Source organism: Schistocerca cancellata, chromosome 1, assembly GCF_023864275.1.
Source record: "Schistocerca cancellata isolate TAMUIC-IGC-003103 chromosome 1, iqSchCanc2.1, whole genome shotgun sequence".
NCBI lineage: Eukaryota > Metazoa > Arthropoda > Insecta > Orthoptera > Acrididae > Schistocerca > Schistocerca cancellata.
The window spans coordinates 941,746,549-941,772,308 of NC_064626.1; the positions used below are offsets into that span (position 1 = coordinate 941,746,549).

The 25,760-nt window shown below is 41.0% G+C and overlaps 1 protein-coding gene across 1 annotated transcript in view; it reads right to left on the minus strand.

The window, feature by feature from the left end:
* LOC126088125 (pre-piRNA 3'-exonuclease trimmer-like) overlaps positions 1–25,760 on the minus strand; it is a 275,789-nt gene that overhangs the window by 102,526 nt on the left and 147,503 nt on the right. The window contains exons 7-9 of the mRNA XM_049906233.1: positions 21,421–21,520; positions 21,245–21,341; positions 714–800 (exon numbers count right to left, since the gene is read on the minus strand). Coding sequence (XP_049762190.1) covers positions 714–800; positions 21,245–21,341; positions 21,421–21,520 — 284 coding nt within the window. The remainder of the gene's footprint in view (positions 1–713; positions 801–21,244; positions 21,342–21,420; positions 21,521–25,760) is intronic.

The following is a 25,760-nucleotide window of genomic DNA, read 5'->3' on the forward strand; positions in this document are numbered from 1 at the left end:
TTTTGATTTTTATGAGCCTGTTATATGATAATGTCATAAGAAAACAGGTTTTATGTATGACAAAAATTGCAATTGTTTATAAAACTTGTTCAACCTAAAAGAGGGAAGCTTTCATTTTTAAGGAATGTAGAACTATATGGTACTAATCAACAGAAAAAAAAGAAATTTTAAGGATTGGCATTTTTGAAGGGAAAAAAATCCACAAAATATAAAAAAAAATTCAGAATGCTATAGTAAAAGAACAGATATGTCCAAATGGAGGATTTATTTGTAATCATTAAGCAATTATCTCTCAAATAAAAAAAATACAACAAAGTATCTAGAACTGTTCCAGAGATACAGCATTTTCAGTTAATCTGTGCATTTAATATCTGATCAGTGAAAGCACATAATACTTCATATTTACAAATATGTGAAACTACTCTTCAATACAGCACTTTTCCAAGAATTTTGGATAAAACTGTCAGAAGTGAGATTTTGCAATAACTGCTAGCATCAGACCTAATTTCAGATGTGGTGCAGTTGTCTCTGTGCCCTTTAAGAAAGGACAGGGCTCATATCTGACTGAAGTTATCACAGAATAATGCAAGTTCATGTGCATTCTTTCTCTATCACATCAGGATAAGGTATAGGCATTCCAGTTATTTTTAAATAATACACTTAAGTGCTATATTTTCTATTAAACCAATAGAAACTTTGAAGAGAAAGGTTACCTCATCTTCAGATAGTTTTCTGTTTGTTCTTGTTTCTACATATATCCATTGAGGTCTCCTTGACTCTGGATCAGGACCATTGAGACACTAAAAAATTAAAAGGAGTGTTTGCATTACATCAAACGAATAATATCATCATAACATAAAATGTCTCTGCATGTGTGAGAAATCAAAGCTGAATATTCGTACTTCGAAGCTACTAAAGAGATAACAGAGCTCAATATTGAATTTCCACAGTATCAGTTAGAAAATAAACACTCATTTTACAAAGAGGTACATAGAATTCAGATATGATCTACCATCTTCAACTTTTGTAGCTATGTTGCCCTCAGTTACGTATAATACAGTGTCGACGAAAAGTGTCAGTTTTTTTACTGTTACAAACAAAATAATTCTCCAAGTCAAATTTTACGTACCCATTCAATAAAATGGCCATAGATTAGTCTAGTGCAATATTCATTTTTTTTATATGTATTTACAAGGACAGTAAAACATGAAGAACAACTAGTAATCCAGCAGCAACAGCACTTTCCTGGCCTGCACTGACTGCTACCACCAAGCATGCAGTCCACAGCTCATGGTCTACTGGCTAGTGTTGCTGCCTCTGGATCACGGGGTCCCAGGTTCGATTCCTGGCTGGGTTGGGGATTTTCTCTGCCAAGACTGGGTGTTTGCGTCGTCGTCGTCGTCATCATCATCGTCATCGTCATCATAATCATAATCATAATCATAATCATCATCATCATCATCCTTGACAGTGGCTAGATTGGACTGTGTACAAAAATTTAGGCTGTGTAAAAATTAGGACTTTGTATGGATGCTGATGACCACACAAGTGAGTGCCCAACAAACCAGTCATCATCATCAAACCAAGTATGCAGCGCCACTGGATTGCTGCTGGACCACTGTTTATTCTTCATGTTTTTCTGTCCCTCTTAATACATACTGACAAAACGAATGTCGCACTAGACTAATCAAGGACTGCTCTATCGAATGGGCTAGTGAAATTCTTTAAAAATCATTTTGTTTGTAAGGGGAATCAAACCAATGCTTTCCATTGACAATGGGTGTCGCATAAAAGACATGACATGCACTGTTTGTTTGGGATGACTCCGGCTACACAACGCAAAAATGACATCAAAAATATCTTGTGAAATACCAGAGAAAATTTGCCTGATGACTCTTATAAGAGACACCCTGTATATGCAGTACATGAAAACGATTACATTTACTGATCAATAGCACAAGTGGTTTTGAGCAACCAGATTTCAACCCATGCTGAAACACCCATATTAGTACACGATGTATGGCCGAGTGCACCAACCCCGGTCAAAAAGCATGATAACCAAGGTCCCGCGATCATGGTTAAAAGTAAATCGCGTTTAAAATGTTTCTGCAGTGCACCAACGTTAATCGCTGGTCAGCAAACCGTCGTCAGCCAACTGTGCATTTGACCGCGGTTAACTCTCTACATTGCAATGGAACGTGCCCTGGCAATGCAAAGATGTTAGTAAACAAGAAATTGCACAGATAATCGATGGTGCCACGTTCTATCTTTGCTGTTTTTTCCGTCGACAAGCAGACGTGTGTTTACGTACCTCGGTACCTATTTCTGATCTGTTGGTTTCTTTTTTGGAGAATAATGGAGAATAAAAGAAGAACACCGAATTTCTCGAAGTACGAGATAGATGTACTTCTTGAACTGGTGGGTGCAAATGCATCCGTTCTTGACAATAAGAAAAACAGGCAATGTGGTCCCATGTGGAGGCGCAATTTAATTCTACTCCTGGTAAGTTTACTCATAAATAAATAACTTTTCTAGGTTCATCGTAAGCGTAGGATATGGGACACACTGGCTTTTAGTTTGAAATTTAAAACTGTTATTGGCGTACCACTGAAATACGTGATAGGACTATGCACATTTTGGGTTGGAATTGTTTTGTTAGTTTTAAATTTAAAATCCAATGCCGTGCTACTGTTAACTAAATATTATGTGACTAACGGAAGCTTTTATGTTGAAAATTGTGAACATACGTTTCTCACTTAGCTCTGTGCCGTATTCTTCATATATGCCTATACCACTTTCTTTTTAATGAACTGATATGTAAACACAAGCCATATACAGATCTTAGATGTTTATTGCAGTTATAAGTTAAGAGCCTCAGAATGCAAAATGGACTTATGAATGCAAATAATATAAGAATATAAGAATTTATGGTACTACAAACTACATTTATTTAATTTCAGGTGTGACAAAAAGATCCTGTGACAGGCTGAAAACCTGTTATGAAAATATGAAAAGAAGACTTCGAAAAGACCTTGCAGAAGAAAACGTGGAAGTGTATAAAACAGGTGGGGGGAAACCTACCCAAAAAACCACGATCCATGATCGGGCTAAACTATTAGAAATTGTTGGTTCCTCAATGAACCCGTTAACAAATGCATATGATTCCGATGCACAGTTCAACATGATTGTGGATGTTGTCAACATGGAGAGCAGTGAAGTGCAGTGCAGTGAGAATACGCCACCTGCTTCAGTTGTCGAGTTAGAAGAGTGCACACAACCTAGCACTTCCCACACACCTGTCGTATTATTAAGTAAAGAGACACCAAATAATGTTCTGGCAGATGTCACCCAGTTGCAACCTGTTTCACAGTCTCCTGATCAACCGAATAAAAACATTTGCACGCCAAAAAATACATGGAATCGTCGCAGGATGCCTGCAAAACCAAGGCCATCAGGTTCGGGAACAGTGATTGACAATGTGTGCAAGAAGAGAGTGGAACTACTGGAGGCCCAATTACTCATGATGAAGGCAGAGCACCAAAAGGAGCTGAGGATAAAAAATTTAAAGATTCTGGCCCTGAAAGAAAAACTGAAGTACTGGAAGAAGAAAAATGCCAGTGACACAAGACTTTTTTTTTCCTGTGACAGTGAATTTTTTTAAATTTTTTGTGCTATGTTGTATTTTGTCTAATGTATTAAAGTTGTCTCTCAGTTCAAATTGTTTCTCTGTGTTTGTCCTGTTAGTGATACTGCTTCTATCCTAGTTGTTGTCTGTCTAATATCTGCTTACAGCTTATTTGGTCTGGACTAAGTTTCATCCAATCACTTAAAATTAGAATTACTTCATATATAAAAACAGATTAGCAACACTGCAGTTTACACAAGTAAGATACATGTCAGTTGCAGGCCTGCAGCCATAGCGTCAGGTGCCAATTTCTACTTAAATGACTTAACAATGAGGTAGACTGTTAATGAAACAAAATAATAGTAATAAAGCATCCTTGTTACTCTAACTTTGGAATGAACATACATGCTGTAACAGTTATATACATGAGGCCCAATGTTATCATGTTTTGCATTGTTTGTACCAGAATATCCCAGCATATTAAATTATGAGGGGAAGTGCTCCAAATCATAATTTTGTGTGTGCCATTTTCCGTGCAATAATCTGCACCAGGTAATGTTTATAATGGGAACCTATATCTTTTATGACAATACAATTTGAAGTGAGGCATGTTGAGAAATACACTCCTGGAAATTGAAATAAGAACACCATGAATTCATTGTCCCAGGAAGGGGAAACTTTATTGACACATTCCTGGGGTCAGATACATCACATGATCACACTGACAGAACCACAGGCACATAGACACAGGCAACAGAGCATGCACAATGTCGGCACTAGTACAGTGTATATCCACCTTTCGCAGCAATGCAGGCTGCTATTCTCCCATGGAGACGATCGTAGAGATGCTGGATGTAGTCCTGTGGAACGGCTTGCCATGCCATTTCCACCTGGCGCCTCAGTTGGACCAGCGTTCGTGCTGGACGTGCAGACCGCGTGAGACGACGCTTCATCCAGTCCCAAACATGTTCAATCGGGGACAGATCCGGAGATCTTGCTGGCCAGGGTAGTTGACTTACACCTTCTAGAGCACGTTGGGTGGCACGGGATACATGCGGATGTGCATTGTCCTGTTGGAACAGCAAGTTCCCTTGCCGGTCTAGGAATGGTAGAACGATGGGTTCGATGACGGTTTGGATGTACCGTGCACTATTCAGTGCCCCCTCGACGATCACCAGTGGTGTACGGCCAGTGTAGGAGATCGCTCCCCACACCATGATGCCGGGTGTTGGCCCTGTGTGCCTCGGTCGTATGCAGTCCTGATTGTGGCGCTCACCTGCACGGCGCCAAACACGCATACGACCATCATTGGCACCAAGGCAGAAGCGACTCTCATCGCTGAAGACGACACGTCTCCATTCGTCCCTCCATTCACGCCTGTCGCGACACCACTGGAGGCGGGAGGCACGATGTTGGGGCGTGAGCGGAAGACGGCCTAACGGTGTGCGGGACCGTAGCCCAGCTTCATGGAGACGGTTGCGAATGGTCCTCGCCGATACCCCAGGAGCAACAGTGTCCCTAATTTGCTGGGAAGTGGCGGTGCGGTCCCCTACGGCACTGCGTAGGATCCTACGGTCTTGGCGTGCATCCTTGCGTCGCTGCGGTCCGGTCCCAGGTCTACGGGCACGTGCACCTTCCGCCGACCACTGGCGACAACATCGATGTACTGTGGAGACCTCACGCCCCACGTGTTGAGCAATTCGGCGGTACGTCCACCCGACCTCCCGCATGCCCACTATACGCCCTCGCTCAAAGTCCGTCAACTGCACATACGGTTCACGTCCACGCTGTCGCGGCATGCTGCCAGTGTTAAAGACTGCGATGAAGCTCCGTATGCCACGGCAAACTGGCTGACACTGACGGCGGCGGTGCACAAATGCTGCGCAGCTAGCGCCATTCGACGGCCAACACCGCGGTTCCTGGTGTGTCCGCTGTGCCGTGCATGTGATCATTGCTTGTACAGCCCTCTCGCAGTGTCCGGAGCAAGTATGGTGGGTCTGACACACCAGTGTCAATGTGTTCTTTTTTCCATTTCCAGGAGTGTACATTGTGTGGTGGGTTTCCTTTTCTGCAAAAGTAAGCATAGCATATGTGACTTTCCTAGCCACACCACTTGGTAATGTGTGTGGTGGAAACCTGTAACATTTATCATAACAGTATTTGTAGAGAGGCATTATTGAATAATACATTGCTAATATGGACAGTAGTGAGATTAGAATTGTGTGGCTTCTCTAGCAATATTCTGCACCTGTTAATGTTTACAATGTCAGCCCATAACTTTTATCACAGCAAAATTTGTAGCAGGATATTTTCAGAAATGCATTCCTATGATGGGTCACTGGTTTCTGCTATAGTAGTCATAGCATGTGTGGCTTTCTTAGCAATATTCTGCACCTGCTAATGTTTATGATGGCAACCCAGAACTTCTGCCACAACTGTATTTGTAGTGAGGCATTTTTCTGTGGCACTATGCAATGACAAGGAATTCCCTTCTCTACAGGTGAGCATTAAATATGTGAAACAACTGCATCAATATCAGTGACAGGGTGAGGGAGGGAGTTTTCAGTAATAACTTAAAGTATGACACTTTGTACTGTCAACTCACAGCATTACAGTTCTGCTTTCATATCTTCCGAAGTAGCACACTCCTTAACTAATTATTGCTCTTGCACTGATCCCCAAAGTATTAGACATTGCTGACAACATTCCACTGCCTTTTGTAGCAATGAGAACTTGTTTTTGGTGGCAATTTCTAAACACAAATTTGTCTTCAATTTCATGCTTTTTTTATGCCATACAGTTGTGCATAATATTGTGTAAAGTGCTGCTACACGCATGACTGACTAGAATTAACAACGTAATTCAATTCTTTGCACAACCTTATGGCCACACACACTTATGTTTAAGAAAATCATATTGTAAATAAAGAGTAGTGATTAATATGGAAACAATTTAACAAATAAACAATCCCAATCTGACACTTTATGTTATTACACAAATGATTATTTTGTGCCCATGTGTGTACTGCATATTCACAATTTTAAGCTTATCTAGGTGATAAGACTGCATTACTAATGAGGAGAAGTGCAGTAAAATAATCTCTAAACTGTAAGGTTCTAATAATAAAGAATGTGCTCTTTTAATATTGCAAAACTGTTGGACATTCACATATTTGTTGTTACAGTAGAAAATTTAAGAGATGTTTAGGATCTATAGTGAACATAATACAGAAATATAATGGATATTTTATTCCACTCGCTTTTACTCTCACACTCTCTAAATGTAATGGAGTCATTTGTTCTCAAATTTAAGTACATACCCAGAAACTGAACATGTATATAAATAACAGAGTACAGCATTGCTTTCACAACCAATGTGATGCAAGAAATGTATCTTTAATAATGAATTAGCAACAGTTCCAAACTAAAAAAATATCTCAGAAAAGCAGCAGCTGGGTAATTGTCTGTAGGCAGCACATCCTGTCCCTGGCACAACAAAACCTCAAATTCCGCATCACACACCCAGTTCAGTGAGTACTTTCATGTTCACTAGACAGCAGAAACAAAATAGATTACATGCTGAAATAATCTGAAAAATTGAAAATACGGTGAAATCCCATAACTATAATCATAATTTTTCATTGCGAACAATGTCTGAATTTATGTTAGATTATCGGAAATGTTCATTAATTATATTAATTGTTGGAAATTTTATAAAGCGAGGAGACAGTGATGCTATGATGTCTGATACATCACTGATGATTCGTTGTGCTGTTGTACGATGTATATTACTGTTGTCCCCAATAAGAATGTTGAATGCACCTGCTGCATATGCCCTTAAAGTAATCAAAAGTCTGTTTATCGGAGAAACAGGGTTATTCCGATCAGTAGGAAATTCTAACCTATCATTAATTTGATTTAATAACCACCACAGTTTCTTTTGACAGACGAAATCTCTCTTCAAACTTCCTGTCACCATGATCTTCAAAAGGGTTTCCCCTTTTCCACAATCACTCCAACACAATTTCGGTCACGATTTAAATGGTCAAGGTATAACAAATCTTCCTCAATGCCATCCATAACATCAAAACGTGCCGCCATCTTAATAGCGTATGCTTCCAAAACCGTGGTTATGTCGAGAAAACGGGGAAAGAGCCCCGGTTAAATATAACCGCGGTCGATTCCCTCGTTTAACTTTGATCGATGTTGGTGCACCAGAATACTGCGCTGAACAGGATTATATATCGACTTAAGCGCGGTTAACTGCTAATCGAGATTGGTGCACTCGGCCAGTAGTCTCCACGGGCAGCAACGCAGGCGCTGACTCTGGCATCCAGTCGATTGTACAGAAGACAAATACCAGACGAGTTACTTCTTGTCCCATCATATCTCTTACATGCTTGATGTGTGGGCAAGCATTATCCTGTTAGAACAACACATCATCTTCCTGGTGCAAGAATGGCAAAAGAATAGGTGTAACAACATTCTGCACGTAATGAACACTGCTTGGTGTCCCCTCCAGAAACACCAAGGGTGAATGAGATTTGTAGTTTATTGCACCCCAGTTCATAAGGCCTGAGGTGCGTCCAATGTGTCAGGGATGAATGCACTCTATGTCGACAGCACTCACCAGGTCTATGCCATAAGCGCGTATGATTATCACCTGTGTGTTAGAAGAATCTGCTTTCATTGCTGAAGACCATGGCGCACCATTCTATCTTCCAAGTGATAATCAGGGGGCACTAGTCGAGCCATGCACATCGATGCTGCGGCATTAGTGGAAGACAGACTAGAGGTGTGTGTGCCCGTAGTCCCATTGCTAATAACCGGTTTGCAACAGTTAATGTTGACACGTCTGGACTCAAAAGCCCTCTCATCTGTGCTCTACAACCTGCCACTGCTGCCCTTATGATAAAATGATCCTGGCCGGCATCTGTGTTGTGTGGACATCTGGAACCTCATCTACAAGTGTGATAATGTTCACATGAGCACTGATACCAGCATGAAAAACTGACGCAGGACATACCACCTGTGTGACAGTTCTGCGAAGGAACTACTGTGCCACTTGGAAAGTACGCCTTTCAAACTTGCTCAGTTGCCTGTAGGAAGCATGAGTCCATCTCTATGGCATGGTTGCTTGCTTGCTTCACACTTTTGCACCACACTGAGCATTCCAGCTGTGAGCAATCCCCATAAAAGGATAGGCGCAGGTGGCACTCTGTTAGCTATACCACTATACTACCTGTCAGCAGACAAAGTTGAAACTGTGATCAGTACATCTACTAACCCCCAGGTGGCATATGCCATCATTTGAGCATCGTACCAAAACACACACTCACACGTTTGCACCCACACCTAATCATACCAAAACAAATACCATATATCTCTCTCTCTCTCTCTCTCTCTCTCTCTCTCTCTCTCTCTCTCTACACACACACACACACACACACACACACACACACACAATCATCTGAAACGTAACATCTAAATGTGTTTTCTGTTCCTAGAGCTGTGAAGATTGAAAATGAAATTTTAAATGACAGTTATCCAAAGAAGAATAGCTGTAACAAAGGAACTAGAACATAAAATGTAAATCAACATCCACAAAATCTGTAAGTAGAACTTCACATTACTTAACATCACAAATTAGCAAAAAGTGCCAGAACTGTTTACAGCCAACATAGACAACATCCAAAATGTGAACAGAGTAGTACAAATAAAAATATGTAAATATTCCAGGCCACTGAAAATACCTTGTGAAGGAAAAAGGTGAAACATGTATGGCACTAAAAACTATGTTTTATTCAGTTGTGATTCGACAGTCCCAAAATAATAATTTCCGACATACCACAATAATCTACCAAACTGCCAATATTTAAAATTAATTTTGAAATTTCAGAAGTGCAATAAATATATTCAATTTCTTTTAAAAAGCTGTTCTTTATTTATTTCCATAAGCTAGAATTTCCCTGATGTAGCACAGCAAATCTTTCGATATGCTAGCTGTGGCATACATAGGTCGCCGATCTCATACTCAGTATGAGATCGGCGACCTATGTATGCCACAGCTAGCATATCGAAAGATTTGCAGTACAGTGTGCCAGGCCATCTCATTGATCACAGACAGTGACAATGCTTCACAAAGCAGGGAGTAAACCACAGCTCAGCAGGAAGTGCACAGCCTGGAACAGCCTGCTTTCCATGATTGTCTAAAGCACCCCCCCCCCCCCCATTTGTTTAACAAATAGCTTCAGTGCCTATACTGCAACAAACTCTTAGGTCTTAATGAAAAAGCTTTTCACTGCCAGGATTAAGGTTTCTTTCCTTGGGCGGTGAGGGGTAACTAGGGGGAGGGGGTGTTCATCAGTCTGGTGATTGGTTTACTGCAGGGCATCTTCACTTTTTCACCTGTACCAACCGCTTCATCTCAGAGTAGCACTTGCACCCAGTTTGCTCAGGTATTTACTCCCTATAGCCTTTATCCTCTACAGCAACCTCTAATGCCATGTAAGTTATTCCCTGATGTCTTAAAATATCTTACTATCCTGCCTCCTCTTCTTGTCATTGTTCTCCACGTTCCTTTCCTCATCAATTCCGGTGTGCTAAATAACATTCTCAGAAATTTCTTTCTCAAATTAAGGTCAATATTTGATACTAGTAGACTTCTTTCAGGCAGGAACGCCCTTTCGCCTATTCTAGTCCACTTGTATATCTTCCTTGCTTTGTACACCATGTGCTATTTTGCTTCCAAGGTAAAAGAATTCCTTCACTTCATTTATTTCTTGGTCACCAATTTTGAGGCTAAGTTTATCATTAATCTCATTTCTGCTATGACTCACTACTTTATCTTTCTTTCGTTTACCATCAATGTCCTCATTAGACTGTTCATTTCTGTTATTCTTCTTTACTATCACTGAAGATAGCAATGCCATCAGCGAATTTCATTACTGATATCATTTCACACTGAATTTTAATCCCACTCCTGAACCTTCCTTTTATTTCCATCATTGCTTCTTCAGCATACAGGTTAAAAAGTAGTGGTGAAAGGTTGGGTGCCTTTCTTAGAACATTTTTAATACAAGCACTTCGTTCTTGGTCTTCTATTCTTATCATTCCTTCTTGGTCTTTATAGATATTGTAAAACACTAGTCATTCCCTATACCTTACTCACTCTCTCTCTCTCTCTCTCTCTCTCTCTCTCTCTCTCTCTCTCTCTCCCCACACACACTTTTGCAACACTGACAAATCTTATGAACATGTCTTGATTTTTCTTCAGTCTTGCTTCCATTATCAAGCATTTCATCAGAAATCCCTATCTGGTGCCTTTAATTTTCCTAAAGTTAACTTATTGTCACCTAAAAGATACTCAAATTTAACTTGGATGCATGAGCTGTAAAGCTGACTGCAATACTTTTTGCATTTACCTGCCCTTGTCATCTTCATGTTTTTGTAGACGACATTTTTCCCAGCGTCTGATGGTATATCTCCATCATCATCATCATCATCATTTAAGACTGATTATGCCTTTCAGCGTTCAGTCTGGAGCATAGCCCCCCTTATACAGTTCCTCCATGATCCCCTATTCAGTGCTAACATTGGTGCCTCTTCTGATGTTAAACCTATTACTTCAAAATCATTCTTAACCGAATCCAGATACCTTCTCCTCGGTCTGCCCCGACTCCTCCTACCCTCTACTGCTGAATACATGAGTTTCTTGGGTAACCTTGCTTCTCCCATGCGTGTAACATGACCCCACCATCTAAGCCTGTTCGCCCTGACTGCTACATCTATAGAGTTCATTCCCAGTTTTTCTTTGATTTCCTCATTGTGGACACCCTCCTGCCATTGTTCCCATCTACTAGTACCTGCAATCATCCTAGCTACTTTCATATCCGTAACCTCAACCTTGTTGATAAGGTAACCTGAATCCACCCAGCTTTCCCACCCATACAACAAAGTTGGTCGAAAGATTGAACGGTGCACAGATAACTTAGTCTTGCTACTGACTTCCTTCTTGCAGAAGAGAGTAGATCGTAGCTGAGCGCTCACTGCATTAGCTTTGCTACACCTCGCTTCCAGTTCTTTCACTATGTTGCCATCCTGTGAGAATATGCATCCTAAGTACTTGAAACCGTCCACCTGTTCTAACTTTGTTCCTCCTATTTGGCACTCAATCCGTTTATATTTCTTTCCCACTGACATTACTTTCGTTTTGGAGATGCTAATCTTCATACCACAGTCCTTACATTTCTGATCTAGCTCTGAAATATTACTTCGCAAACTTTCAATCGAATCTTCCATCACAACTAAGTCATCCGCATATGCAAGACTGCTTATTTTGTGTTCACATACCTTAATCTCACCCAGCCAGTCTATTGTTTTCAACATATGATCCATAAATAATATGAACAACAGTGGAGACAGGTTGCAGCCTTGTCTTACCCCTGAAACTACTCTGAACCATGAACTCAATTTACCGTCAACTCTAACTGCTGCCTGGCTATCCATGTAAAGACCTTTAATTGCTTGCAAAAGTTTGCCTCCTATTCCATAATCTCGTAGAACAGACAATAACTTCCTCCTAGGAACCCGGTCATATGCCTTTTCTAGATCTATAAAGCATAGATACAATTCCCTGTTCCACTCATAACACTTCTGCATTATTTGCCGTAAGCTAAAGATCTGGTCCTGACCGCCTCTAAGAGGCCTAAACCCACACTGATTTTCATCCAATTGGTCCTCAACTAATACTTGCACTTTCCTTTCAACAATACCTGAGAAGATTTTACCCACAACGCTGATTAAAGAGATACCTCTGTAGTTGTTACAATCTTTTCTGTTTCCATGTTTAAAGATTGGTGTGATTACTGCTTTTGTCCAGTCTGATGGAACCTGTCCCAACTCCCAGGCCATTTCAATTATCCTGTGTAGCCATTTAAGACCTGACATTCCACGGTATTTGATGAGTTCCGACTTAATTTCATCCACCCCAGCCGCTTTATTGCACTGCAATCTATTGACCATTTTTTCCATTTCCTCAAATGTGATCCTATCATTCCTATCCCATTCTACCTCGAAATCTGAAACATTACTGATCGCATTTTCACCAACATTGAGCAACTCTTCAAAATATTCCCTCCATCTGCCCAAGGCATCCACAGGATTCACCAGCAGTTTTCCTGACCTGTCCAAAATACTTGTCATTTCCTTGTTACCTCCCTTTCGAAGACTGCTAATTACACTCCAGAATGGTTTTCCAGCAGCTTGACCCATAGTCTCCAACCTGTTTCCAAAGTCTTTCCACGATTTCTTCTTGGATGCTGCAATTATCTGTTTGGCTTTGTTTCTTTCTTTAACATAACTTTCTCTGTCTACCTGGGTTCTGGTATGTAGCCATTTTTGATACGCCTTCTTTTTCCTTTTACAGGCTGCCTTGGCTGTATCATTCCACCAAGCTATTTGCTTCATCCTACTTTTACACACTACTGTTCCAAGACATTCTTTAGCCACTTCTAGTACTGTGTCCCTTTACCTTGTCCATTCCTTCTCTCCTTATCTCCAGATGCATAAAATTAGTCTTCCTCCTCTCCCGTTCCTACTACCAAGACCTGTGTATCTTTCTTTTATTTCCTTCCGCACTACAGTGTCCCAATCACCTCTGATTATTAGATTTTGATCTCCTTTAATGTAACGAGTTACATTTTCAATACCCTCAAATATTTCCCCTAGTGTTTCTTTTTCTGCCTTGTTGTATCAGCATTTATACTAGAACTACTGTAGTTGGCATTAGTTTACTGTATCACTGATTTGTTCAAAGTAACTCACTCTCTGTCCTGCCTTCCTATTCACAACGAACTGTACTCTAGTTGCATCATTTTCTGCTGCTGCAAACTTTACCCTATAACCATCTGAACAGAATTCATCTTCTTTCCATTACACTTCATGAATCTCATTATATTGCAATGAGCCTTTGTGTTTTGTTTTTCAGATTCCATAGCCGCCCCACCACATTCAGACTACTGGTATTCTACACTCTAACATGTAAAATATTAACCTTTCAGTGGTTTACTCAATCTAACCTTTGTTGCCTTCTGCATCATCATGTCATTGACTTTTATTTTATTTATTTATTGTTCCGTGGGATCAAATTAAGGAGAAGTCTTCATGGTCACGGAATGAGTCAATACATGAAATTATAACACGATAGTAGAAACACATAAAATGAAATATACGAAACGTATTCAGGCGACAATTCGGAAGTTTAAATAAAGAAAATCCACAATGCAACACTGGAATTTGCTTAATTTTTCAGCTCTTCCAGGAGCTCCTCGACAGAATAGAAGGAGTGAGCCATGAGGAAACTCTTCAGTTTAGACTTAAAAGTGTTTGGGCTACTGCTAAGATTTTTGAGTTCTTGTGGTAGCTTATTGAAAATGGATGCAGCAGAATAGTGCACTCCTTTCTGCACAAGAGTCAAGGAAGTGCATTCCACATGCAGATTTGATTTCTGCCTAATATTAACTGAGTGAAAGCTGCTAACTCTTGAGAATAAGCTAATACTGCTAACAACAAAAGACATCAAAGAAAATATATACTGTGAGGGCAACGTCAGAATTCCCAGACTATTGAATAGAGGTCAACAACAGGTTCTCGAACTTACACCACATATAGCTCGAACAGCCTGTTTTTGAGCCAAAAATACCCTTTTTGAATCAGAAGAATTACCCCAAAAAATAATACCATATGACAAAAAAGCATATGAAAATATGTGAAGTAGACTACTTTTTGTGTTGAACTCTCACTTATTTCAGATACTGTTCTAATGGTAAATAACGCAGCGTTTAGTTTCTGAACAAGATCCTGAACATGGGCTTTCCACAACAGCTTACTATCTATCCGAACGCCTAGGAACTTGAACTGTTCCGTCTCGCTTATAATATCCCCATTCTGTCTGATCAAAATATCGGTTCTTGTTGAACTGTGAGTTAGAAACTGTAAAAACTGAGTCTTACTGTGATTTAGCATCAAATTATTTTCCACAAGCCACGAACTTATTTCATGAACTACATTATTTGATAATGTTTCAATATTACACACAAGATCCTTTCACTACCAAGCTGGTGTCATCAGCAAAAAGAAATATTTTTGAATCACCTGTAATACTAGAAGGCATATCATTTATATAAATAAGAAACAGCAGTGGCCCCAGCACCGAACCTTGGGGAATGCCCCACTCAACAGTGCCCCACTGGGACTGAACATCACTACCACTCTCAATATTGCGGAGAATTACCTTCTGCTTTCTGTTCTTAAAGTAAGAGGCGAACCAATTGTAAGCTACTCCCCTTACTCCATAATGGTCCAATTTCTGCAGTAATATTTTGTTAAATCAAGGAAAACACCTAGCGTTCACAACCTTTTATTTAATCCGTCCAAAACCTCACAGAGAAAAGAGAATATAGCATTTTCAGTTGTTAAACCATTTCTAAAACCAAACTGTACATTTGACAGCAAATTATGTGAATCTGAATGCTCCAGTAACCTTGTATATACAACCTTCTCAATAACTTTATCAAACACTGATGGCAACATTATCCCTGTCTCCCTTTTATAAAGTGGCTTCACTACCGAGTACTTTAATCAGTCGGGAAAGCGACCACTCCTAAAGGAAAAGTGACAGATATGACTAAGTACTGGGCTAACATACATAGAACAATACTTCAGTATTCTGTTAGATACCCCGTCATATCCATGAGAGTTCTTGGTCTTCAGTGATTTAATTATTAACTCAATCTCCCTCTTGTCAGTATCATGGAGGAGCATTTCAGGTAACAGTCTCTGAACACTTTTTTCTACAAGCGCTATATGATTCCCTGTTGGGACTAGGTTTCTATTTAGTTCACCTGCTACATTCAGAAAGTGATTATTCAATACTGTACATACATGCAACTTATCAGTAACACGAACATTCCCACAACGCACTGATTCTATATCCTCGACCTGTCTCTGCAGACCAGCCACTTCCTTTACGACTGACCATATGGTTTTAATTTTATCCTGAGACTTACCTATTCTATATGCATACCACATACTTTTTGCATTCCTAATAACTTTTTTAAGCACATTACAATAATGTTTGTAATGGGCTGCTGCATTTAGATTTTGACTGTTTCTAATGTTTTGATATAACTGCCACTTTGTTCTACAGGGTATTCTTATCCCTCTAGTCAGCCACACAGGCTGCCTGTTTGTGCTAGTACCCTGTTTTGAACGTTCCAACGGAAAGTAACTTTCAAAGAGCACAAGAAAAGTCTTGAGGAAAGCATTATATTTATTGTCTACTGTATCAGCACTATAAACATCTTGCCACACTTGTTCCTTGATAAGGTTTACGAAGGTCTCTACAGCAACTGGATCAGCTTTCCTAAAACGTTGGTAACTATATTTAACATGTGTTGCAGCACAAAAATATTTAGATCTTGTGCATCATGATCTGAAAGGCCATTCACCTTTCTGCTAACAGAATGCCCTTCTAGTAATGAGGAATGAACAAAACTGTTGTCTATGGTTGTTCTACTGTTCCCCTGCACTCTCGTTGGAAAGACTACGGTTTGCATAAGATTATATGAATTAAGGAGGTCTACCAGCATCCTTTCCCTTGCACAATCATTTAGACAATTAATATTGAAGTCACCACATATAACTAACTTTTTGTATTTCCTATAAAGTGAACCAAGAACTTCCTCAAGCTTTAGCAAAAATGTTGTGAAATCGGAGTCTGGGGATCTATAAATAACAACAGTTAGAAGTTTAACTCCACTAAATTTAACCACGCCTGCACAACATTCAAACACCTTTTCAGTGCAGTACTTTGAAACATCAACTGACTCAAATGGGATACCGTTTTTCACATACATGGCCACTCCCACACCTCGCAAAGAGCTCCTAGAAAAGCTGACAGCCAACCTGTATCCTGGTAAAGGAAGCCTCTGAATTATCTCCTTATTTAAGAAGTGTTCAGATATGCCAATAATTTCAGAGTCAACATCTACAGGGTGTTACAAAAAGGTACAGCCAAACTTTCAGGAAACATTCCTCACACACAAAGAAAGAAAATATGTTATGTGGACATGTATCCAGAAATATTTACTTTCCATGTTAGAGCTCATTTTATTACTTCTCTTCAAATCACATTAATCATGGAATGGAAACACACAGCAACAGAACGTACAAGCATGACTTCAAACACTTTGCTACAGGAAATGTTCAAAATGTCCTCCGTTACGAGGATACGTGCATCCACCCTCCATCGCATGGAATCCCTGATGCGCTGATGCAGCCCTGGAGAATGATGTATTGTATCACAGCTGTCCACAATACGAACACGAAGAGTCTCTACATTTGGTACCGGGGTTGCGTAGACAAGAGCTTTCAAATGCCCCCATAAATGAAAGTCAAGAGGGTTGAGGTCAGGAGATCTGGAGGCCATGGAATTGGTCCGCCTCTACCAATCCATCGGTCACCGAATCTGCTGTTGAGAAGCGTACGAACACTTCGACTGAAATGTGCAAGAGCTCCATCGTGCATGAACCAAATGTTGTGTCGTACTTGTAAATGCACATGTTCTAGCAGCACAGGTAGAGTTGTTGTTGTTTTGGTCTTCAGTCCTGAGACTGGTTTGATGCAGCTCTCCATGCTAATCTATCCTGTGCAAGCTCCTTCATCTCCCAGTACCTACTGCAACCTACATCCTTCTGAATCTGCTTAGTGTATTCATCTCTTGGTCTCCCTCTACGATTTTTACCCTCCACACTCCCCTCCAATGGTAAATTTGTGATCCCTTGATGCCTCAGGACATGTCCTACCAACTGATCCCTTCTTCTAGTCACGTTGTGCCACAAACTTCTTTTCTCCCCAATCCTCTTAAATACCTCCCCATTAGTTATGTGATCTACCCACCTAATCTTCAACATTCTTCTGTAGCACCACATTTCGAAAGCTTCTATTCTCTTCTTGTCCAAACTATTTATTGTCCATGTTTCACTTCCATACATGGCTACACTCCATACAAATACTTTCAGACACTTCCTGACACTTAAATCTATACTCGATGTTAACAAATTTCTCTTCTTCAGAAACGCTTTCCTTGCCATTGCCAGTCTACATTTTATATCCTCTCTACTTCGACCCTCGTCAGTTATTTTGCTCCCCAAATAGCAAAACTCCTTTACTAATTTAAGTGTCTCATTTCCTAATCCAATTCCCTCAGCATCACCCGACTTAATTCGACTACATTCTATTATCCTCGTTTTGCTTTTGTTGATGTTCATCTTATATCCTTTCAAGACACTGTCCATTCCGTTCAACTGCTCTTCCAAGTCCTTTGCGGTCTCTGACAGAATTACAATGTCATCGGTGAACTTCAACGTTTTTATTTCATCTCCCTGGATTTTAATACCTACTCCAAACTTTTCTTTTGTTTCCTTTACTGCTTTCTTAATATACAGATTGAATAACATCGGGGAGAGGCTACAACCCTGTCTCACTCCCTTCCCAACCACTGCTTCCCTTTCATGCCCCTCGACAGGTAGAGTATCCCGTATGAAATCATGATAACGTGCTCCATTGAGCATAGGTGGAAGAACATGGGGCCCAATCAAGACATCACCAACAATGCCTGCCCAAACGTTCACAGAAAATCTGTATTGAAGACGTGATTGCACAATTGGGTGTGGATACTCGTCAGCCCACACATGTTGATTGTGAAAATTTACAATTTGATCATGTTGGAATGAAGCCTCACCCGTAAAGAGAACATTTGCACTGAAATGATGATTGACACATTGTTGGATGAACCATTCGCAGAAGTGTACCCGTGGAGGCCAATCAGCTGCTGATAGTGCCTGCACACGCTGTACATGGTACGGAAACAACTGGTTCTCCCGTAGCACTCTCCATACAGTGACATGGTCAACGTTACCTTGTACAGCAGCAACTTCTGTGACACTGACATTAGGGTTACCGTCAACTGCACGAAGAATTGCCTCGTCCACTGCATGTGTCCTCGTCGTTCTAGGTCTTCCCCAGTCGCGAGTCATAGGCTGGAATGTTCCGTGCTCCCTAAGACGCCGACCAATTGCGTAGAACGTCTTCCTGTCAGGACACCTTCGTTCTGGAAATCTGTCTCGATACAAATGTACCGCGCCATGGCTATTGCCCCATGCTAATCCATACATCAAATGGGCATCTGCCAACTCCGCATCTGTAAACATTGCACTGACTGCAAAACCACATTCGTGATGAACACTAACCTGTTGATGCTACGTACTGATGTGCTTGATGCTAGTACTGTAGAGCAACGAATCGCATGTCAACACAAGCGCCGAAGTCAACATTACCTTCCTTCAATTGGGACAATTGGCGGTGAATCGAAGAAGTACACTACATACTGACGAAACTAAAATGAGCTCTAACATGGAAATATAGCGTTTCCAGACACATGTCCACATAACATCTTTTCTTTATTTGTGTGTGAGGAATGTTTCCTGAAAGTTTGGCCGTACCTTTTTGTAACACCCTGTATAAGCAGTTCAGTAACTTTATCTCTAATACCTTGTATATTTTGATGAAATATACTAATTCCCTCATTACTCGGATACCTAAGCTTTGTCAAAAGTGGTTTCTTTGTTAGAGAGACTTCCCTTAAGCAGGAATACCTATCAGCTGACTTCAATCTAAAAAAGGTGCAGCTCTAATGCCCACTAGTACAGGAATTTTCCTGTGAGTGATCCCACCACCCCCACCTATGCTGTCACCTATAAGCTTTGCCAACCTCCCCTTTCCATATCTGTTGAGGTGCAGGCCATGTCAAGTGAAACCCATCCTGCTGATAGACTCCACCGACACAACTCAAATGTGACTCATGCCTTCTGTCATCAGCGCACCCCCAAGTCTCATGTTATTACGCTTGACGGCTGTATTAAGATGAGGCCGATCATGACGCTGAAACAGTTCCACGAAATGCACATTCGTGTTGCCATTCAAAGTGGCTATCTTTTCCAGGTCACCATTTACGTCATACTCCCCATCCCTATCAATACTATTACCAGCCCCTCCCACAATCCCTACCTGATCCTCTTTAGTAAAATCCCTACATAACCCCCCTATGTTAACAGTCACCTGAGCCAATCCTGCATTAGGCTTCACAATGCTGGTGACCTGGTACTCACTCCCCAACACTTCTTGCAACTGCTGGTCTACACCTTTACCATGAGAACTACCTAACAGCAGAACCTTCTTCTTTCTCTTAGACTTTGCAACTGTCCTAGCCACTGTAACTGCTGAGGTCTGCTGCATACTTCCTACATCTACAGCTACTAAAGCTTCCTCTCCACTAGACTCTGACAGTTGGTCACATCTATTGCAAACACCAATAGTAAAACTATCTGAAAATCTCCTCCTACTAGCAGATCTCTTGCCAACAGCCAGCTCCCATTCCCCAACCCCCTTCTCCCTCCTCATCCTCTCTAGCTCCTCCTGTGTGTTTTTCAACTGCACCTGAAGGGCACAGATCTTACACTCCTGCTCCTCTATCAACTTACTCTTGCTACATAACCTGCAGTTCCAAGAGAGGATCTCACCAGAATACCCACTGGCTTCCCCACTGCATCCCCCTCCCCCAGTGAAAATACTTTGAACAAGTTCACACCGCAATCCACTACTCACGAACCTACGGCAAAGCCCACACTTTCCACTCATGGTAAAATTTTACAGTTATTGAAACCAGAAAACTAATTTATCTAAGTTCTGCTACTACAATAAGATGATGTTAAAAAACTAACTACAATAATCACAAACTTACTCTACAAGGGAAGTAACTACTACTATTAACAGTATTAATCAACAGCAAATGACAATATAACAAAAGACTAACACAGAAAGAAAATCAAACGTCTAATGACGCACTAACGAAACTGACAACAGTTCCCAAAAATTTCTTCTGAAATTATTTCACCAGAAAACTCCAGAACACAAACAATTAACCACTATACACAAACAATTAATTAGTACTTAGCTTTCGATGCGCAACTACAGCTGCAACAGGTCAGCGCGGAATGTAAACACAGGTAAGAGGTTGAGTTGCTCGATACGAAACACTCACAAGTATCAGGTCACAACACAAGAACGGCAGAGGTGAATGAAGAAACCACTAATAAGTCACTTATATAGTAAATATTATCACAAAACTGTTAAATACGTATCTGAAACCTAAAAATATACAAAAACTTAGAGAGTGATCTCACACACAGTCACAAGCTTATGAGGTCACACCAAAGATCATTGCTAAATCTTCCACCTGTCAGAGACATTATCCAATCCCAAGGGCAAAAAGGCACCCTGACCCTCGTCTACTCCTCCGTCATCTTTGACACGGACACTGGCAGAATGAATGACTCCAGAGGCTCTCCACCATCACTGACTATGATTTTTATTTAAAATTCAAGTAGTGGTTGGGATTGAAACTGGGATCCAGAACATTTTGATTACCACCCAATGACAGTAGCTCCAGACCATGGATCATAACGCATGCAGACATATCACCTATGAAAGAAATACTTACTATATGAGATACAGCACAACGGATGACATTAATCTTATTTTTGAAGTCTTCCAGGGATGTAAAATGTTCCACACTTGTTAGTGGTTGCTGTACTATTCTGAAAATAGTAAAAAGAAAAAAAAGGATACTAAAACTGATACATAAAAATAAATATATTTATTTCAAGTAAGACTTACATTTCAAACTTTCTATTAGCAATAACATGAGCCATTCGAATAAAACAATATCCAGAAACGTAGGAATCCCAAGCAGCATCATGAATTTGTTTTGTAACACCTGAAACAATGAAACCACATTAGCCAGAACATTAGAGAGAGAGAGAGAGAGAGAGAGAGAGAGAGAGAGAGAGAGAGAGAATTCCAAAATTGCTGATAGATACACATAAAAATGAAAAAGAAACTACTCTTAGATTATGGAACTATCATTTCGCATCAGAAAGAGTAGGAGATTAAAAGAGTATACTGGTAAGTACTGTGTCAGAATCAGTCCAGAGACGATATGAAGATGGAGTGAGAAATATATACAGTAGAGAAACAGAAACGAAATGCGAACTGGACAATGTAATTAAAAACTGAAAGGGACAGCAAAACACTGAAAGGGACAGAAAAACACAAAGAGTGGGACAGGGGAAGAGAAAGTTGATGGGGAAAGAGCTGCAGATAAAAAAAGGTAATAAAAAATTGATTAAATATACATATAATAATGATAATAATAATAATAATAATAATAATAATAATAATAATGAGAGGAGGATTGGGGAGTCATGTCCAGGAGAGTGGCAGGGCGCAAAGATACGCTGAAGAAAAAGTTTACAGCTCCAGAGCTCAGGGAAGCAAGTACTGGGAGGGAAGATCCAAACAGCTGGTTTTGTATGGCAAATACTCAGTTCCATGAGTCAAGCTACAGAGTAAACTTAACAATAGGGTACTGTGGGTCCACAAGACAAACAATTCTATGTACATCCATGTACTCATCCGATTTGGTAGTGGTCATTTCTATACAAAATACCATGGAATGACTAAATGCAAGTTGGTAAAAAAGTTGAATCACTTACTGTTCTGCCTTTTATACTGTAGGATTATCACTGATTGGGTTGGAGTAAGTGGTAATGGCTCTGAGCGTGAGAAAGGGAGTTACAGCAGGAATGATTCCAGGACAAGAAATTTCGATGAAAAGTTAAAGCTTAACATCCAGTGAGTAGGAACTCAGGGATAATGGTTTGGGAATGTCACATGGTTTGAAAACAACAGTATTAGGAAAAGGGTAGATTGCTACTCACCATATAGGTGACTCATTGGGTAACAGACAAGACACAACAAAAAGTCTGTAACACATTGTAGCTTTCGGCCAAAGCTTTCTTCAGCAAAGAAAACACACACACATTGACACAAGTGAGCACACCTCAAGCACACATGACCATTAACACCAGCAGCTGTGACCGGAGTGTGACTGCCATGTGAATAGTAATCTTTAATGAGGTTTCTCTGCCAATCAGAAGTTAGCATATTCGTGCATATTTTGGGAACTTGAAACTTCATTTGTGCAGAGAGATGAGTAGAGTCGGGGCTTGGATCTCTTAGCAATCAGACCTACTGATGTGTGCTTCAACAAAAATTATTAATTTTGTGATATTTCGGTACCAAAATGTTCGACAAGTGCTGTAAAGTGTGGAACAGAGTTCGATTTAATGCACGGTGTCAAGTTCAGAAACTTTTGGTGACATTTTTTGAGCTGAGAACTGCATTTCAATAACTAAAAGGAGGCACGTGCGCGAAAAGTGATTCACCAGAAGGTGAGTTGATCTTTGCGACACACCACACCGCCACAATTAATGAATCACAGCTCAGAAAATATAAAAAGCTGCTGACAAGAGAGCCAAGGTGAAGAACAAATAAGCAAATGAACAGTGTCGACTAGTGATCAAAGGGAAGGATAGAACAGTGTGTGACAAAGTGGAAAAGCAGGATACTGCAACAAGAATTGTAATCCTCCCGTAGGAAGAAGAAGAAAGACATTGTAGATACAAAAGAAGAAGCACTGCATAGTTAGCAGACAGAATGACAGATACAGCAGCAGTTGCTATCTCAACAGTGCTGGCAGTAGATGACAGCCCACAAATTGTTATAGCTGGAGGCAGAGGAATGACCCGCAGTTTCAGCACATCAAGAATATAGTTGACAAGTAGAGATAAAGTAGTTCATCTGTTGTTTGCTCATATCAAAATACTTTTTAAAATGAAAACGAATGATAATTCTGTAGTGCCAAGGAATTCAGTTTGATGGAAGTGTCAGTCAGACAAGCACTACAGGGCAGAGAAATGTGGGGAATAAGAAATTAATGAAGGATAGTACAAGAAAACAATAAGGTTGAGGGGAAATAAAAAGAGACGAGGTAATAGGACAGAGGGGGCAGAAACTGTTTGACAGAGGGTGTGGGGACAGTAGGTTCCCACAGGTTGAGGTTAGGATCATTTCAGGAGCGGAGAATGTGTTGTATGGATAACTCCCGTCTGTGCAGTTCACCAAAGCTTGTGGTGAAGGAGAGGATCCAGATGGCCCAGGTTGTGAAGCAACCATTGAAATCATGCATGTTATGTTCAGCTGCCTGTTTTTTCACAGGGTGGTCTGCTTCGATCCACACCAGAGTTTGGTGCTAGCCGTACATCCTGGTGGATAGCTTGTTGATACTCATACCAATATAAAAAGCTGTGCTAGGGTTGCAACTGGTATATGACATGGTTTCTGCCACAGGACGCCTAGCCTTTGATGATGTAAGATAAGTTTGTTACAGAACTGGAATAGGAAGTGCTGGGTGGGATGATAGGGCACGTCTTGTACCTGGGTCTTCCACCGGATTTTATCCTTGTGAGAGGGGATTGGGATTGGGAGTGGCATAGGGATGGACTACAAAGTTGTGGAGATTGGGTGGGGGTGGGTGGGGGGGTGTGACATTACACTTCTTTAAAGTGGTGGAAAGGACATTGGATAGGATGTTCCTCATTTCAGGGCCTGATGATAAATGAGCATGATGATGAATAAGCCCTGATTAAAGATGCGGTTTAGTTCTTCCAGTCAGGAATGGTATTGTGTGACAAAGGGAGCACTCTTTTGTAGATGGCTCTTGGGGGTGATGGAAGGATTGGGAGTGTGTGGGGAAATGGCAGGGTGTCATTGTGGTGAAGAGAGAAATGGATTGAGAAGGGAAGAAACTGTACACAACCACCTTCTACATGCTCCTTAAAATTCACAAACCCAACAAACCTTGATGCCCCATTGTAGCTGGTCATTGTGCCCCTACTGAAAGGATTTCAGACTTCACTGGCCATTGCCTCCAACCAATTGCCTGTAATCTAGACTCCCACATCAAAGATACCAACCACTACCTTCAACTCTCCACCATCCCCACCCTTTACCCCCTGATTCCCTACTGGTCACTGTTGATGCCACTTCATATACACTGACATCTCTTATGCGCATGGTCTTGCTGCAATTGAACACTACCTTTCCCAGTATCCTTTAAGACTCTGAACCCATTATCTCATTCCTCACACAACTAACTTTACCTAACATGTAACTAATTCTCATCTGAAAGGAAGGTACACAAACAAATCTACAACACAGCCATAGGCACAGCATGGCACCCTCCTACACTAACCTGTTTATGGGCCATCTAGAGGAAAGCTTCCTAGCTAACCAAAACCCGAAATACCAGGTCAGGTTCAGGTTCAGGTTCAGGTTCACTGATGATATTTTCATGACAGACTCACGGGTAAGACACTCTGTCCTCATTCCTTCGCCACCTTAACAGCTTCTCTCCCACATCTGCTTCAACTTGTCCTCCTCAAGGCAGCATGCCACCTTCCTGCCTTCCTGGATGTTGACCTTCTCCACTCTGATGGTTCCAACTGCAGCTCTAGCCACATTAAACCCACCAACCACCATCAGTATATGCATTTTGACAACTGTCTTCTATTCCACACCAAAAATCCTTCCCATACAGACTGGGCACCTAGGGATGGCCTATCTGCTGTGACAAGAACTCCCGTTAACCAGTATGCTGAAAGTCTTACCAAGGCATTCACAGACAGGCACTATCCCCTGGACCTAGCCCATGAAGAGATTTCCAGTGCCATTACCCCACTCCTGCCAATCCTCCCACCACCCCTAAAAGCCAGCTAGAAAGGAGTGGTCCACTCATCACCGAATAGCACCCCTGACTGGACCAACTGAACCACATCCTTTATCAGGGCTTTGATTATTTATCATCAAGCCCCGAAATAAGAGACATCCATTCCAGGATCCTCACCAATCCTCCTGAAGTGATGTTCTGTCACCCACTGAATCTCCACAAAATCCTAGTCCATCCTTATACCACTCCCAATCCCAACCCCTTCCACAGGGATCATATCCCTGTGGAAGGCCCAAGTGGAAGACCAGCTCAATCGACCCACCTAGCACTTCCATTTCAGTCCTGTCACAGGCTTATCCTACAACCCATCAGAGGCTGGGCCACCCAT